The sequence below is a fragment of the Lissotriton helveticus genome, chromosome 3_1 (genome assembly GCF_964261635.1).
Source record: "Lissotriton helveticus chromosome 3_1, aLisHel1.1, whole genome shotgun sequence".
NCBI classification, from domain to species: domain Eukaryota; kingdom Metazoa; phylum Chordata; class Amphibia; order Caudata; family Salamandridae; genus Lissotriton; species Lissotriton helveticus.
Genome location: NC_136061.1, coordinates 1364657030 through 1364674672, shown reverse-complemented (window position 1 = coordinate 1364674672; position 17643 = coordinate 1364657030). Strand labels below are relative to the sequence as shown.

The 17643-nt window shown below is 45.8% G+C and overlaps 1 protein-coding gene across 1 annotated transcript in view; it reads right to left on the bottom strand.

Moving 5' to 3' along the window:
* Nucleotides 1-17643, bottom strand: part of LOC144823470 (carotenoid-cleaving dioxygenase, mitochondrial-like) — a 323728-nt gene that overhangs the window by 214621 nt on the left and 91464 nt on the right. The window contains exon 5 of the mRNA XM_078682009.1: nucleotides 7526-7628. Coding sequence (XP_078538135.1) covers nucleotides 7526-7628 — 103 coding nt within the window. The remainder of the gene's footprint in view (nucleotides 1-7525; nucleotides 7629-17643) is intronic.

Sequence of the window (17643 nt, the reverse complement as noted above, 5' to 3'; positions counted from 1 at the left end):
GCTGGGTAGGGGGGATGATCTGTAGACTGAGTGGGCTGCTTACACCGGGACATACCAGCTGTTTGATGGTTGCATGATTATCTCATCAAGCCAGTTTAAAGGGACCAGGGACCGCCTGTAGACATATTTCATTACCTCAGATTGTGCCATGCTTCCTCAACTGGTTTTCCCTACTTCCCTGATTAGCCGGAAGAGTTTTCCGTGCTAACCCTTGCTAATCATCAACCCTGATGCAAAATGATCGGTTTCTAGACTCTTAAGCTTTATACGGAATGTTGCATCTCACCCACCCACAAAGGTTTAGAAAAATGAGAAAGCAGCATGGAGCTGGACATTGCCTACAGAAATGGAAGCAATGTTGCAAACAAACTAAATTAATTTTCATTAACTATAAGCATCAATTGCTACATTTTAAATTCCTAAATAGGCTGTATTGCTCCATTTTTTTAATGTAAGTTGTACTCTGTGAAAATCAATTTAAAAATACTTCTATACATGACGATCCCCTGACCAAACGGGAACAGAAAAACACATACAATTGTGCTCAACCACAGAACAGAGTACAGGCCACAAACAATTCCCGTTTTATGTCACCTGGTTTAATAAGTCTACAATAACTTGTTTTGTGTTGTTTTGTTAACCTAATTAGGTACATACCGAGTAATCCTTGCCATGAACTGTACGGCTCGGTGATGCCTAACACCACCCTGAATGCATTGGGACTTTTATGCTGAAAACAGCATCCATTTCTGTTCTCTGAAGCATAATAACATGTGATACGAAAACAAAGCAAATTTAGCCTGTGGCGCTGTTTAATGACATGGAAACAGGCCAGTATGAAACCTTAAAGGAGCTATACGCCGTGAATATATAATACCGGTGCCTGCATGGCAAAGCTACAATTATTAGGGTCGGTCTGGCCTATAGGGCAATCTGCAGGGCTGCCCCGGGCCCACGCAGGGGGCCCTCCTAAGAGGGCGGCCCCACTTAGTGCCACAGGATGGCACACGACGGGTCAGCCTCCCAGTGTTCGGGATCCTCGAGGGTCCCCTAGGCCGACGTCACTTCCGGGCAGGGGAGGGCGGGGGGAGGGGTACTTATACCTCCCCCCGCCCTCAGAGCATCCTCTTTCTCTGCTGCCCTGATGCTGTTGTGGATGCCTCGGGAGGGGACACGCTATCTACTGGTCCCGCTTTCCGTGCGTGGGATTACCTCAGTTTGGATTCGAGGTTAGTGTGAGCCCATGCCCACCCCGGCGGGTCACCGGGGGTTATTGCCGGGCCTAAGTCAATTTTGGGCCTGGAGGATGGGTGTTTGCCCGCTACGGGGCATCTCTGAATCCCTGGTTCCACGTGCATTACCGCCACTCTTCCCCGCGCTAGGCGATCCCCGATATCTGCCCCGCGCTTTTTTTGCTGCGGCGGTTGGCGGAGGGGTAGGGGGGGCGGGGAGGTCAAGGGGTGTTGAGCACCAACAAGGTCACGTGGGTGAATGGCTTAGGCCTTCGGAAAGGTAGTTTGCTGATCTGCGCTACAGATACCCAGCGTAATGCTACTTAGGGTGTTAGATAAGAGAGTTTATAACACCTCCCCTCCCCCCTTTTTTCCCAGTTGTGTCTTTCACCGCTCAGGATGTAATCTCCCTCATCCTGACGCCGGCCATGGAAGCTTGTGGCGAGTCGTTGTGCCCACCCCGTCACCAACCAGCCATTGCTCATGTAGGGGAGAAGGCGATGTTCCTTTTGTTGGACTCCATCTGCCCGGGAGGGGGCAGGTGCTGGGGTTGGGGGGGGCCCAAACAGTCAGCAGTCGGTGTGAGTCTGGCCCCCCCCCTTTTGGCGGTTTGTGTTCTCTCCGACGCTCCCTTGGGGCGGCTGCCCCTGCCCATAGCCGTCTATATCGGAGCCCACCGTTGCCCTCCGCTCTTTTGTCAATGTGCCGATGGGGGACAATGGTCGAGTGCGGCCACAGGTCACTGCCCTGTGTGATTGGGGGCTTACGAGCCTAGCATTGGAGACCCTGGGCATGGGCCCACATTCTGGTTTTGGACAGCCACTGTTAAACGGCCATTGTGGGGTCCATGGTTAGTTTACTGCCGGGGCTCGCAGGGTTGGCGGTCGACGGAGCCAAGCCAGCTACTCGGGCCTCCTGTGCGGCAGAGCTATGGAGTGCGTTTGGCAGTGGGGAACAGTAAGCAGCACGGGGGTTTGCCCGCATCCCCGAGGTGCTCGACCCCCCATTGATGCCACGGAAATGCAGTGTCCGGGAGGAGCGTAGCACGCAGTGCTTGCTGTGAGTTTATAGCTCTCCGCAGCTTTTCTGGAATGATGTGATCCCGTCCATGGCAGCGTTGGTGGCCTGCAATGATATCCGGTGCATGGGGGGTGCAGCGGGTACGGTGGAGACTCTTCCTTCTAGGAGCGAAGTTTCAGCGGTGGTCGCGCAGTCCAGTCGTGGCCGTAGCCACTTTGTATTTCTGCCCGTTGTTCCTGTATTGGACATCTCGACCCCCTACCGGCCACACTGGTATTGGACGGCCCTGTTCGGGTACAGGGAGCTGCTCTATTCACTGGGCCGGTATCTCGCAGCTAACAGCGGCGGTGGCATTCCAGCACTCATGGGATGCCGTGGCTCATGGAGGGGGCGGCCGAGTGAGCCAAGCCGGCTGTCCCGGCCTTTAAGGCGGCAGAGCAGTAGTGACCCGCTTGTAGTTCCCCGACTTGCACGATTTTCTGTTGATGCGGGGGAATCGGGTTCGAGTCTTGTATGGACGCTCCGCATCCCGCTGCAGTTCACAATCATGTACTCACTCTTATTTATGCCTTTATAATGCGCGGACTTTACCCGAAGGTGTCAGAGTGCTTCACAATAGGAACAGAACTGATACATGAGAGCACTATAAGTGAACACATTACAAAAGCAAACGCTAAGTTACATGAAGCTAAGTGACAAACGTGAGCAAACAATACAAGAGGTAGCAAACGGTGCACTACAGGAGGAAAAAGTGACATGTGTGCAAGTTACAAAAGCGTATAAAGTACAAGTAGAGGTAAAATACTGCAATACATGGCAGACAGTCAAACACAAGAACAAACGTTACATAGGCAATGGTGGCACTTGTGCAAGTACCGGAAGCAAACACAATGTAAGAGGTAGCAAACTGTGTTACAAGAGAAAAGTGAAGTGCATGTTACAAAAGAGTACCAAACACAGGTAGAAGGATAATACTGCAATAAATGGCAGACTCTCAAACCACAAGAACACACTGGGAAGGCACTTCCATAGTCAAGGAGACTAGAGCTTTCTATAACAAAAGGTCTTCCTTCAGATAATAGAGAGGGCATGAATTACATTTGGAAGTGTCTTTAAAGGAGGAGATCTTTGAGGTCAGTTTTGAAGGCCTGGGAGGAGGAGGTGTTTCTGGGAAGAATAGTAAGGGGACGAGTTAAGAAGTGATTCTAAATCACACACACCAAAGTGCAATGGTCATTATCAGACTTAGCATTTGAATAATTGACTTTGTTTCAAGAACGTACACTACTGCATCAGGTGCTGGAGGTACGCAAGTATTTGCCCCACCCAACTCCTTACGGGAATGTAATATGGACAAACTAGTTCTCGTAACTGACAAACAGGCTTGGCCTTGGTTGCTGGGGGGCATTGATGGCCCCTGTCTCATTGCAGAGAATCCATATTGGTATATGAGGAGGGGCAGGGCTTCTAATGGATCTTTTATGTCTCAAATGCAGGAACCACGCTGGAGAACCGCCCAACTCACATGGGGGGCCACCTGAACTATCAACAGGTAAGAGGGTCAAAGCACACTGGGGGCAGTGTGCTAGGGTCTGGGACACCCATGTTCTCCCCAGGAGTCATTACTGTCCCTGTTGTGGGACGCGCAGGTTACACCCCATGGAAGTAATACATTGGTAGTCAACTGGTGAGTCAGAGCATAGCAGGTAGCTCCTGTGCAATAATTGGATGTTTTCTCTTGTAAATCAACTGATGAGTCTGGGCAATTTGTTGATTTACTGGGCAATAATTGGGGTGTTCTCTCGGTAAGCAGTGGCAGAGTGTGAGCAAATCATGCATCCCCTGTGACAACATTGAAATGTGTTTTCTTTTAAACAAATGGTGTGTCTGGGCATAACATGCATCCCATGTGCAATAATGGAATGTGTTCTTTTGTACAGCAACTGGTGCGCAAGTAAGGGGCTCTGATCCTGGCGATCGAGATAGCAATAGGCTTACCTGTCAATGCTGATTAGGGGCTGTTTTCATGGATTTGTTTTCTCTTCCAGAAACGCACAGGTTTCGTTCTATAATGGTCAAACCACGCCTACCAGGCTGGCCTGCCAGGGCTTGGAGCAGGTACAGGGGAAGAACACACTGGGGCCAGTGAGTGGGGTTCTAGGTCAGCACGTCCAGGATTGGAGTGTAACCTTGTTTCTAATTTCAGGACAATCGGATCAAGTACACAGGCACCACTCTGAGCAGGACAGGTGGGAACGGAAGCAGGAATGGCCAGGGCGTGCTCTGGGCTCGGAGCCTGAATGCTGTTCTTGGTTAAGTGCTCTTGGGGGGCAAGGTGACAACCCGGTTCTGACTTCTTGTAGGGGAGAGTAGAAGCAGTGTTAAGTGTAGCGGTTTTGCAATTACCATGACATCCTTACACATCAGCCCCAGTTGTGCTCAATTACCTTATGCAACTACTGGCCTCAGCTCATAGGTGACAGGAGGGATAACCACAAGGGTAGATGGGCAGAAGACTGGTATCGTAATCATTAGGGGGGTGCCCAGGGGTCTTTTCCAGAAGTTATCTGAAGGTCAGTACTTGTGACACACTATAAAGTTTGCACACAGCAGGGGAGAGGGCCTGTCCAGGTGGTCAGGGGCAACGGTATTGTCAAGTCTGGTCTTCCGTAATCACGGCTAGGGCCCGCCCAAAAATGTTTTAAGTAGGAGTTCTCAAGTGATATAGTTAGCTAGGTGGTTGAAATAATGTTGTACTCTCAGTAAGTCAAGATCATGGTGGACAACTTCCTTCGGCCCAGGGCATCCTTTTAGCCTTAAGGGGGCCTGGTTCGCTTCTTCTGACACACTGCGAGTTGGATACAGATGGGTCATTTCTGTTGGGTTGAATGCTCCGTAATTAAGAGAGCTCTTTAGGGTAAGGTGAGTGCAGCAGGGACCTGGGGTAGCCAGCTCAGGCTTGCTCCTGGGCTTGTCAAGTTGATGTTATGGGCCAATTGGTGCTGCACCATGAGTGAATGATATAGTACAGCATCTAGTTTACCGGTTCTATATGGGACCATCTTTAGCAACAGCAGCTGCACACATGGGTAACAGTATAGCTTCTTTTAGTTCGCCCAAGGTTGGGGCCGGCAAGGTCATCAGCTTGGCGGCCGGAAACGGAGTAGGAAAATTCATATCCGCGAAGGTGCAAGGCGCACTCGCCAGTCAAGCAAGATAAGTTTCAGCAGAACCCTGATATACTGTCGGGAATAAATGCAAGGTTATGGGCTACACATAAATAGGCCTTTCTGTGAGCAGGGGGCGCGAGTGAGCCATTCCCATGAGGGTGCGACTGGCCTTGATATTGCTGAAATGTAGGGGATGGAGTACTAATACGGACAACTCCAGAGCACAGTTTGCAGTCTTAGTTGAGAGGATCAGGGACAGTACTGATACAGTTCACAGGCCTGTAGAGTGGCAGAACTGATAGGGGCTTGTGGGTGCTGGTCAGCACAGCTGTCCAGAGGAGGAATGGACATCTCCTTGCTCGATCTGAGGGAGGCCTTTGAATGAAGAGGCTGTAGGTAACTATGTCTATAGTGGTGGGGGGCCCTGGGGTGACGGTGGCCTCACCCAGTGCTGTGGCGGAGTTACAGGGCGATCCAGAGGCTGTAAGGTACAGTAAGGGTACCCTCTGCAGGAGCACAGGAAGGGTGCGAAAGCCAAAATCCCCAGGGAGGTCCTCACGCTGGACCCTGGAGGAGCGACGGCGCCCCGTTAGTCCTTCGGGCGGTTGTGGACCTGAGCAACCGGGGGTTGCCTGCAACTCTCCGCCCCCCCCTTAGCTGGGAGGGGCGTGAGTAAGGGGCAGACTGAGGTCCGCCGGTGGGAGGGGCTACTTGCAGCAATTTTCTCCACTAAAAATGTGCTGTGTCTGATTATTTCACTAAAGTATTGCTGTGGGAAGGTTGGGGAGTGTTGCCGATATTGGCAGTAAGGCAGTGCCCCGCGGGCTGGTCTGACAGCACAGTGTGTGTGGCCGATTTAAGGTCTGGGTCTATGCCTGTTTTATGGTCTCGTGGGCTGGTTTTTATTTTCCCTGATATTAAAACAAACATTACCTGCAGGAAACACACACATGCAGTTTACCATACCTTGCAAAACAATTATATATAACATGTCTTTAGAAGATATAATATACCCCAATTTGTAAACATGGGCCACGTTTTTAGCTTTCTAATTCACTAATGTGTGTTACTTATTTTGGTGTCCAGGCCTATTTTCTGTCCCCGTCTGATTCTCGCTACAAAAAGAAAATGCCGTGCTACCGGTATTTCAACAGTGGTGCAAGGAAACGAGTTTCAACAATTACTTTGTGTATGTGTTTTGGCTGTAATATTATTATGTATTATCAGGTGACCTCCAAGCAGGTACATCAGGCTTGGTGACGTAGTGACCTCGGTCACATTTGCTGATTTTCTCACTCATTGCTACTCCTAAAGCTTCACTGCTTATCCTTTTCACCCAATCAGACCAGCTGGTTAGATGTCTAAGGCTGATCACCCACCACATTCTCCGTATGCCATTCTCCCCAGCAGCTGTTAGTGTTCACCATCAACAATCAATCTCCATGTCCAACCTGGAGGTAACGACCTCAAATGGAGGGATGGTCAACACAGCTATCCAGCCTCAAGATGTCTCTGTCCAATTTACTTGGGTAACAGCGGTGGTTATCATGGAAATTGCCCCATTTTTATAATCATGGACATCATTTCCACTCACCTGCCACAAACACGTTTTTACAGAACTGACCTCAGACTACTGATTTCTGTTTCACTTGAAGGAGTTATGTCACTTTTCTAATAACACGATTCCCTATTTTTGCTACATTACAAAGGTTTCTGTTACTACTCCACGGTTTTGTAATTTTCTCCCAAATTTAACTCGGGTAAGTTCAGGCCTTCTCTCTGCTGTAAGAGACTTTCCCTGTTTTTGGCATAATTTTCCATTCAGCCTATGTGGTACAACTTGAGTTCGCATTAAATGAAGCTTGGCAATCGCAAGTAACAATGTAGTTGAGAAATCTGTTCAATCAAAGCAGTGAGCAAATTGCTTTAACATTATTCGTGGAAAAAGCTACTTATCGATACATTTATTGTGAATGTCCATGATGAATATGCTTTTCTGAGCACAAGAAAAAGACACGATTTACATTTGGGGTGTGACATTAACCATGTTTTAAATGCTGAAATTAGAGCATAATAGAAAGATATTAGCTCGTTAAATCCTACCGTGTTTCCCGTACGAGTTTCCCATATTGTACGCTGTCCCATCTGGGTCATAGTGGGGATGTGCTGTTGCTCCATTAACTGCAACAAAGTTGCTCCAGTTCACCTGTTTGTAAAGTGAAAAGCACTGAAGTTATAATTGTTTATAATTACGATTACCTCAGACAATTCATCAAAATCTACATGGTTTAGTGGGGTGCTTCCTTCTTTTTAATCTAGAGTTACAGTTAAACTTCAAGCTAATTAAAATTTTTGGCCCATCCAATAAACATTAAGGGGCCGATTACCATGCGGCTCAAAAATGTCGGAGTCTTTACGGCCGCATCGTAAAGCGCCGCTCGGTTTCCTTTCCAACCGCCTCAGGAAACCGACCGGTCCTTACGGCTGGCTTCCGACATGCCCGATGAACCCGTCCACCAGTCGGAAGCCGGGAAGTAATCTCAAGGGCAGGCCATTTCGCCCTTGAGATTACAATGACGGTTTCCGGCATGGTTTCCATGTCGGCTGTTCGACACGGGAACCATGTCGGAAAGCGTCGTTTGGGGCCCCCAGCAGGACCCTGCTTGGGAGCAGGGTTGTTGCCTTGTAGCAGGCACCTTGAAATGCCTGCCACGGGGTGCAGGGATGAACCGCACCTCCTATTTCACTATGGGAGCATGCATTATGTCTGGTTTACGGCCATACAGCATGCTCCCATAGTGACATATAAGAATGCGACCGAACAGCGTTCGTTCGCATCCTAATGAGGCGGTTGGGCTTGCCAACCGGGTGTCGGTTGGTCCCGTGACCAAGTCGATGTCGGACGGAAGTGATTTCGCCCAACAGCGTTATGACCCCTTTATTCTGAAAATTAGTTCCACATAGCTAATTTATAAAAGGGTGGCAAATTGATAGATGCTAAATACATGATTCCATTCTAGAAACAAAGGCCCCTTATTAAAAACTGAAATACAGTCATTCTGGGTACAAAAATCAGTTCCATAAACAGATTCAATGATCAGAGTTTTCAATTTTATTACTACAATTTGAACAAAAATGTGAATTCCCCCAATGGAATAATTTCAAAAACCAACGATCAAGAGAGCAAAAAACCAATGAACTGAAAGAAACAATGAGCAAAAATACAATAATGCGCAGAAAAACAGGTGTTCAAAAACATATGGACATATTTAAGCAAGCGAACAGTGACCAACATTAAAATAATACCGTTAGGTCACTTCTTATTAAAAACAAAACATTACTGCAACCAAAACAAAAATACTACAAAGCATAGTGTAATGAGTCAGAGTGTATGTCGACGAAGTTTTGATCCCATGAAATATGGGATTATCATCAGCACTATCAATTTGGGATAGCGATCCAATAATTTTCCTTTTACTGTTCAAATCAATCAGGTTGCTGCAACCTGCTTTTATATAATCTGGTTTCTTCATAAAATCCTTAGAGTCCCACCTTCTCCTATCAAACTGTAATGCAAGCCCTTATATCTTCAGTCTTGTATACGGAAATCCGCTATATTTAATAATGTATATGTGCTTTATCGTTAAGTTTGTATTCACTTGGCCTTCTTCCTTTCCTCTAACTGAACAGCTTCTTCCTCTCCCTCATTTCTATTTGAGGTAGGCTCCTGCATTCTTTGTTTGAGGTGCAAGCCCAAGCCGTGCCTCAACAGTGGCGCAGTGTCTTTGAAACCTGCAGTCTCACTGAACTTCTCTTCTCCAACTGTGTTCTATGTAACAGTTATTTGACAGCTGGTTGAAAATGTCATTGCTGGTCTGTACTTATTGGCTTCTGCAAGATTGGGCTTCTAACATGGCAACCAATCAGTACCCCTGACTGCTGACCTTCCGAAACTGGGGCACTTATTATCATCATGTGATGTGCATGTCAGCTGTGAGCCACCCTGCGCTCTCGTAAAAAAAGGCCACCATTTTAGTTTCATCGTACCTTTGTGGTCCCGAAAGTAGTAAGTTCATTCTGTGAATCCCGAAAGTAGTAAGTTTACTCTGTGAATCCCGAAAGTAGTAAGTGCATTCTGTGAATACCAAATAGTAGTAAGTTTAGGATTTAGTCTTAAGTTCATTCTGTGAATCGGGCCCTCTGTGTTTAAGTACAGAAAAAAAATCCTTATCAATTATGTTTTTTTTTTGTGGCTATCCTCACGTTTGAAGTGCATTCATATTAGGAAAGGTATATGTGACTCAAGATGGTTGACGCCAAGCCGCCTTTATGCACTTAAATCGTGTCTTTTTATAATAGCTAAGTTCTAGCTGTCTAAGGAAAAGCCCCTCTGCCTCTTTTCTGATAGCTAAATGATAGATAGAGGGTAGATCTAGGTCACCATTTCTCAAACTAGCTGTTACGAGCAGAGGACCCATCTGTTGTAGTGCAGCTGGCCAATAATAAAACAGCAGATTCGGGACAGCCCAGCCCCCCACCCCTCTCGAAGGAGAGTCATAGTTTTCAATCCCCGTCAGGTTTTTTGATAGTTCCAAATAAAATTGGAGAACATTGTATGAATTTTTTGCATAGTAATATCCACTAGTTCAAGAGGGATGGAACAAAACAGATACAGCACTTTAGGGAATATTTTCATTTTTAATACATTGGCCCTCCCTATTATTGTCAGATGCAGCTTATCTAAGCGCCTAAATTCCTATCCTATACTATCGAGCACCGGATCTAAATCAATGGGCCATATTGCATCCATATTGGAGCTTATCCTAACCCCCAGGTACATGGGATACTGTATCTTACATTGGTCATGAATACTGCATTGCTGTGAGCACACTAATTGTCAGCTCACAGCAATGGAGATCCCCAGATTTACTACCAAATTCGGCCATACTTTCAACTTCCTAAATTGTCTTCTCTGGGTCTGTTGTAATGACAGCTATATCGTCTGTATAAGCCAAAACCTTGGTCTGGTATCCAGTAGTTGTTACAGGTTTAATTGCAGGATTTTGTAGAATCTGATCAATAAAAGAGTCAATGTACATGGCGAAAATAACTGGGGAGCATGGACATCCCTGCCTCGCCCCTCTGGCTACCTTGGTTTTCTCTGATGTGTTACCCATCACCTGCAGCCGGGCATAGGGTTTATAATATATTGCCTGGATAGCAGTAATAAGTCTTGGGTCAAACCCTGTCTCCGATAAAACTCCCCAAAGATATTGCCATGCCACCCAGTCAAAAGCCTTTTCAGAGTCTAGGAGGACCACCCTGATAACCTGCCTGACATGGTCTGTGGTCCCCTACCTAGTACAACGCCATGCTGCCATGGTGCGACTAGTTTGGCTATGATCTTCTGTAGCTGATTGGCTAAGACCTTTGAATACACATTGGCATCAGTTTATCAGAGAGATAGGGCAGTACGAGGCAGGTAGTTCCAGTGGCTTCCTCTTCTTGACAAAGATCACCATATCCATACCCTACCAAGAGGATGGTGGGATTCCCCAATGTTGCACATCTAGGAAGAGATCATGCATCATCGGGGCCAGCTCATGTAGAAGCAACTTATATACCTCCAAAGGGATTTTATCTGGACCTGCGGCCTTTCCAGAAGACAGGGAGCCTAAAGCGCCCACTACCTCTTCAACTGCAAACTCATCTTCTATCTCCAGATATGCAGCCTCATAGATTCTTTTAAGTGCAGACTGTCTACCTTCTGCTGCCATTAGGCTGGATCTAGGAGGGTCTGCTTGATATAGTCCTTATAGTATTGTTCAAAGACACCCACGATCTCCGCGGGCCTCCTTTCACACTGTCCTACACTGTTCTTGATTTTGATTATGTTGTTCCTAACCGTTTTCTGCCTTGTGCGTAGGGCCAACAGCCTTCCTGCTGATTCCCCATACTCATACATCTCTCTTTTATGTGTTTGATAAATTTGGGCCACTCTTACCTGAAAATAGCAATTGATTTTTGACTTTGTTATAGTCAGTTTTGCTGTATACTCCCTCAATTCCTCCTCTTGCCCCCTATCACTAATGAATTTTAAGTCTTCCACCTCCAATTGTGCCAACCGCACTATTAATGTATTGACCTCTTCCCTCTGCTGCTTACGGCACTGACCCACGTAACTAATGACCTCTCCCCTCAGCTCATCTTTAAAGGAGTCCCACACTGTCCTGCGTGAGGCATTATATCGGTTCATATCGAAGAACTCCCTAACCTAATGTTTTATATAAGCGGAAAATTCTTCGTTAGCTACTAATTTCCTACAGAATGACCAGCTATGCTGCGTCACCTCTGCTCCTTGCACTGATACTTCCCAAAGTACTGGATTATGGTCTGAAAAAAGTTGGGGAAGTTTTCTGATCTCTACCTCGTCAAGCATATTGGTTGGAGCCAAAAAATTGTTCAACCGAACATACTTTTTGTGGGGATGAGAGAAATGGGTGTACCCGGGATCAGTGGAATACTTATATGCCCAGCCATCAGTCAAACCATGACTATCCTTGAAAGTAGTTAATGCTCTATATACTTTGGGCTTCCGCCCATTGTATTTTAGCAAGTCATCCTTAGAGATCCCAAGATGTATATTCAAGTCACCTCATATTATCAAAGGGGTCGGCCAGGAGGCTAACTCCACTTCCGAATTTTCCCAGATTTTGGGATCATTTTGATTCGACTCATATACTGTCCCTACCATCAACCCAGTGGTTAGTGAGACTATTGCCCAGCGCTCCACTCATCAGCTAGTGTACGTTTTACTACCCCGGCTTGATGTTTAATAAATATGGCTACCCTTCCTTTCATAGAAGTTTGGGTAGAGCATACAGCCTGCTCATATCCCCTTATCTGAAGGGCATCCTTATTACACCATATGATGTGCGTCTCTTGTAGACAAATTACTTCTGGGTTAATAAATTGTAACATCTTGTATACTTTGGCTCTATTAATTTCGTTGTTCAGCCCCCCACGTTCACTGAACAGATCCTCAATTTAGCCATAATTATATATGGAACCCTTTCATCTAAACTACATTACTCTAGTATTCTTTCCTAGATCATCATCTTTTGCTTTTCCCTTCTGTTTTTTCCACTTTTATTCTACTCCTACCCCACCCTTTAACCTCCCACCCTCCCCCACCCACTCCACTCTGCCCTGCCCTTCCCTTCCCCTCCCAGCCCAACCCTCCATGCCCTTGGAAGCTTCGGGAATGCTGGTCTGTTAGTTATGAAGCAGCACTACACCAAGACCCGTGAGGCCCTCCATTCATTGGACCCATTTAATTGTAACCAAAACAAAAAAAAAGGCCAAAAGCCACCCCCCGAAATAGTAGCATCATATTTCCTTTACTGTACTACAAAGAGAATAAAGATATAGAAGGAGAAAAAACATGTGACCTCCTTACTGATCCCTTCTTCAACTATCCACTTCAATGCTAGTTTAATCTAATCTACATCCTAGCCATCCCGACAGTTCAGCAAATGTTTGATCATGTTTTTGTGGCTCCTGTCCCGAGTTCCTCCAAAAGTTTCTTTGCTTTGATCTCGGATGTAAAGAAGTAAGCCTTGTCGCCAACTACCACTTTTAGCTTTGTTGGGTTCATAAGATAGGCCTGAGCACCCTATGCCTGAATGGACTGATCATCTCCCGTAGCTTCCAGCGCCTCTTGACAATTACGTCAGGTCGGGCAAAGAACATGATATTATCTACCTTGCGCTTACTTTCCGGTTTGTCCTTCTCATAAATATTCTGCCTAAGATGATAATTCCCCATGTAAACTAGAACAGCCCTGGGCTTTGCATCTGGTCCAGCTGGCTGTTTCAAGGTTAGGGGAACCTGGTGGGCACGTCAGATCTCTTGAGCCCAGTTCCACCCCTCCAAATCGGGAAATGCTCTTCTTAACAGATCTACCATATAGAGATGCGTGTGTGTGCCTTCATGTTCTCAGGAATACCCAAAAAACACAGGTTGTTCCAGCGCTGACAGTTTTCCTGATCTTCCAATTTCCATTGGATATCGACTAGTCTGGCCTCATGCAATTCAGTCTGGCTCTGGGCCGCTGGAACATCCGTCTCAAGGGTTCTGGTCTCCAGATCTGATAAACGTCAGCAGATATTGCTACATACTTTGGCAACTTTCTGTACTGTTAAAGGGAGAAAGGCCCTCCCTAAGTTACTTTTAGGTCCAAGAGGAGGGAGGGGAGAAGAAACCGATTGGGGTAGGAACCTCTATGCCGACCTATTCAATTTAACAAACGACCAATAAGGTGCTATATTGCCACAACACCCATGTTGTATTAAGCTATTTAGACATATATCATAACATTTAATTTGAACATCAAACATTTTATACATTTCAAAACATTTTATTATACAAATATAATATTTTTTTTGTATAAACACATATCTCTAAAAATTATTACACAGGTACATACATTTATGACACATGTGATAAGTAAGTTTTCATAAATAATTTCTTGTAGGTATCATTCCATAATATATAACATAGGACAAACCAAAATGCACGAAAATTAATTAAAACTGACTCTCATCATTCATTACCAGTGACTGACTCTCATTCAACCTCATTCTTATCGTACCACAATACTCATACAACATACAAAATAAAAACGTTTCGACCCTGTGGAGGGTCCCAAAATAGTTGCAGGAGAGCATAAGAAGATGTTTCCAAAGCACCCAGCTCAATGTATTATGCTCCCAGGGACCACAATTCAGATCTTTACCTTTTTTTTGGCTTGTCCCTAGAGCCCTGATTTCCTTTTAGCCTTGCGCATAGTTGCAGTGGAGTCCACCCCGCTGGTGTCAGGTAGACTTTCGCTCTCACTCGTGTCCGACAGTGACAAAGAGCCACCCACAGAGCTACTGTCATCCGACAATGAGTAATAGCAATCCGTTGCCTCTACATCAGTGTCCTTCACACCTTCCCTTCCTTCCCTATCACATTTTGACATCTGTCATCGTGATTTTCACAAAGTCTAATCGGGATTTTCCTATTCTGTTGAGGGTTTCCAAAGGGAACTTCAGAGGAATCTTCCTGTAACTCCCCTTCTTCTCCACTTGTAGCACTATTTATTACGCTTTCAGTTTGGGCATTGCTACTGGAGTGATTACAAGTATCCCCATTTTGTTAATCTTTCCCCTTTTTTCCTCCCTCACCCCCATCTGAGCTTTCTGCTTGAAGTGCTTGAAGTGTCTCAGCCCCCTCTACCCTACTTCTAGAAATCTGTGCACTACCAGGCTCTACCTGGCTGAGCATTATCTGTAAGTCATTTTCCTGGAAGCTGGTCATTGTCTCTGATATTACCTTGAGGGCACCTTCAGCCAGGCCCTCTCCCTCAAACATGGGACCACAGCCTCTGCTCCAGTCTTGGGCTTCCAAAATACTCGCTGCCCCAGGTCTAGATCCAGGTCGAGGTCCGGAGCCTCTGAGTAGCTCAGCGACCATGGGGCCGAGCAGGCATTGCTGGGGCACAGCTCCGCCCTTCCTCTTCTTTTCTGGAGCATCAACCCTCCGTGTTGCGGTCTGTCCATGGCGTTTGGGTTGCTGTGCCGCTGCCTCTGCTCCTGCACTTGTCTGAGTCATGGATCGGGCAGATGCAGGAACCGTATGCACATTTACTATGTTTATTTTGTGAGTGTGTATAAGTGTTTAAAATGTTTCTACTACTAAATGACCCCCAATTCCATTATAATACAAATAAATGCACAAAGGTTGAGTACAAGGATATATGGCATTTGCAAGTAAATTTGATTTATTTAGATTGACACCATTTATTTTTGCAACTGGCACACAAATAATTGTTGTTTTGCATATATAAACTAATCGTATATATTGGGTCCTGCGATCCCCATTTTCTCATGGTAAGTAAATTAGCCCCAGAACAGCAGAGATAAAGGGCACCCCTTCCGTCTTTGAACAGGTCCACCTAGCATCAGCAGTTTCTGTTTTCCAAAAACTGATGCTTATATTGTTCGGAGAGCAAGAGGGGATTGCAGCATTTCAAGAAGATATATTAGTTTATCCTGATACTATTGAAACACATAACTGTATAGTCAAAATGGTTCTCAACATTTCGCAACAGAGGAGAATGGCCTTGCAAATGCAAAGAGGTTGACTATCCTTGTCATGTCATTGATGAAAATGATATTCAACCAAAAGTTTACTTACGACCAAAGAAATTTTGAAAACACCAAGCAATAAGGGTCAATTATTTGGGGTGTATTGGTAAGTACCACAAGTAATAAAGTCACTATCCTGATAGATACATTCAAAGGTTTCAATGATTTAAACCTGAGCTCAAGCCCTGGTAGCTGTGACATACAGTAGTCAGGCTTAAGTTAGAGAAAATGTGCAAAGCATTAAGAAGTACCAAAACAGTTAAAAAGTCAGAAACACAATGCATTAAAAATCCCACACCAATTCATAAAACTAGAGAAATATTTAATAAACAAAATCACAATAATCCAATAATGGGGTACCAGAGATATGAATTTTTAAATATTTGAGTGAAAGTAGAGGCAAAACCTGCAATAGTAGCTAATGGTCTAATTGTCCTGGTAGACCAGAAACCAGGTGTAATTTGGGCCATCTGAGATGGAATGTGGGTTGAATACTCCAAGTGGATTGGTCTTGCTAGATCCTGGAAGTAAGGAAGTTCAGAAACGTTTAGAAGTCCAACTCCGAAGAGGGACTTTGTTGTTTTCCTGAGTAAACATTCTTCTCCATATGGGACAAACTTGAAATTCAATCCAAAGCTGTGGAACTGCCAGTTGGATACTTTTCACAGTTGGTACACTTGAAACTCTGGAGCAAAAGTTTTGAACATGTTACTAACTGTCTTTGACATTTCCAAGGCATCCAGGACCTCAGGATGAGTACCTACAGACTCTTAGGGTGACAAGCAAAAAGCAACAGCAAATTCTAGTCGAGGTTCAGTTGCCAATGGTCAACTATGAATCATCACAGGAATGTCTTCTTCAGCTTTTTTTTAATATTCATTGAGACACCCAAGGAACCATCTTCCTCAGGCCTTTCTCTTAGGTCAGAGACACCAAGTTCAGCAGGTTCAGTCCACCTGGCATCCTTTCTTAAGTCCAGAAGTGTTTTGAGGAAGGCCTGTGAGGGTCTAGCTTTGTAGGGATCACCAGCCTGTGGGTGGGGTACACCATAAGGCACTCCTAGTTCCAATGGAGTAATGTTCCCAGGCCTTAAAAGCAATGTGTCAGGACAAACCCAAGAAAGCAAAGGTTTTTGCTCTGAGGCTGTGGTGTGAGTGGGAGCATACTATGGTAATCCTAGTGTCTCACACATTGAACACTAAAATTTCAGTTTGAAGTAGGCACTTTACCCACAACAAACTCAGAGACAGACGTTTGATAGGACAAAAGCATGACCCTTCAGCAACCAGACAGGTGATATACCAGATTGGTCGTGTTAGCTCTCTTTGCAGGGTGCTGAACATTTAAACATGCTTCAGACAGACCACTCATGCAGAATTTGCCACCTGGGTATCAACAGGAAGGGCATTGCTGCCACCGTGCATATTTTATTGAGCTAAGAGGAGTCATCCCTGCCCATTCAGGTCAGTCTAATATATACACCTGGGAGGAATTTCACACCTCATGCAAAGCTGAGTACTTGCTGGGAGTAGCTGGAAAGCAGGGCGGGCTTTTGGTATGGGCGAGCCCATGGTGCCACTGTTCAACAGGGTGTAAAAAACTGTCTAATGATCGTGCAAAGAGCAGAGCTGCTCTACCCTGGCTCCAGTGGATTCCTTTGAAATGCTCTTAACATCTTAACCGCGGCCGTTATTTCGCGGCAGTGCGGCGGTTCCGCGGAGTGGGCGGGGCCGCGTCGGGCGCTGGACGTTCGCAGCACCAGCGAGGTAGTGCTCGCGACGGACAATGGCAGCAGGGAAGTTGTTAATCATGCTAAAGCTGCTGCTTTTAGCACTCCATCAGATCCCTACATTAATCTCCAATCTATCTCTAACACCCTGCCAAAATGCATGAACACCCTCTCCCCAACTGCATGGGTAACGATTGAGCGATTTAGTTTGAACCACAAGGAGTTAGGGCGCCGTCAGTTGCGCTGAGGAGTCAACGACGTTTCGATCCTATAGAATCAGGATCATCTTCAGGACAGGG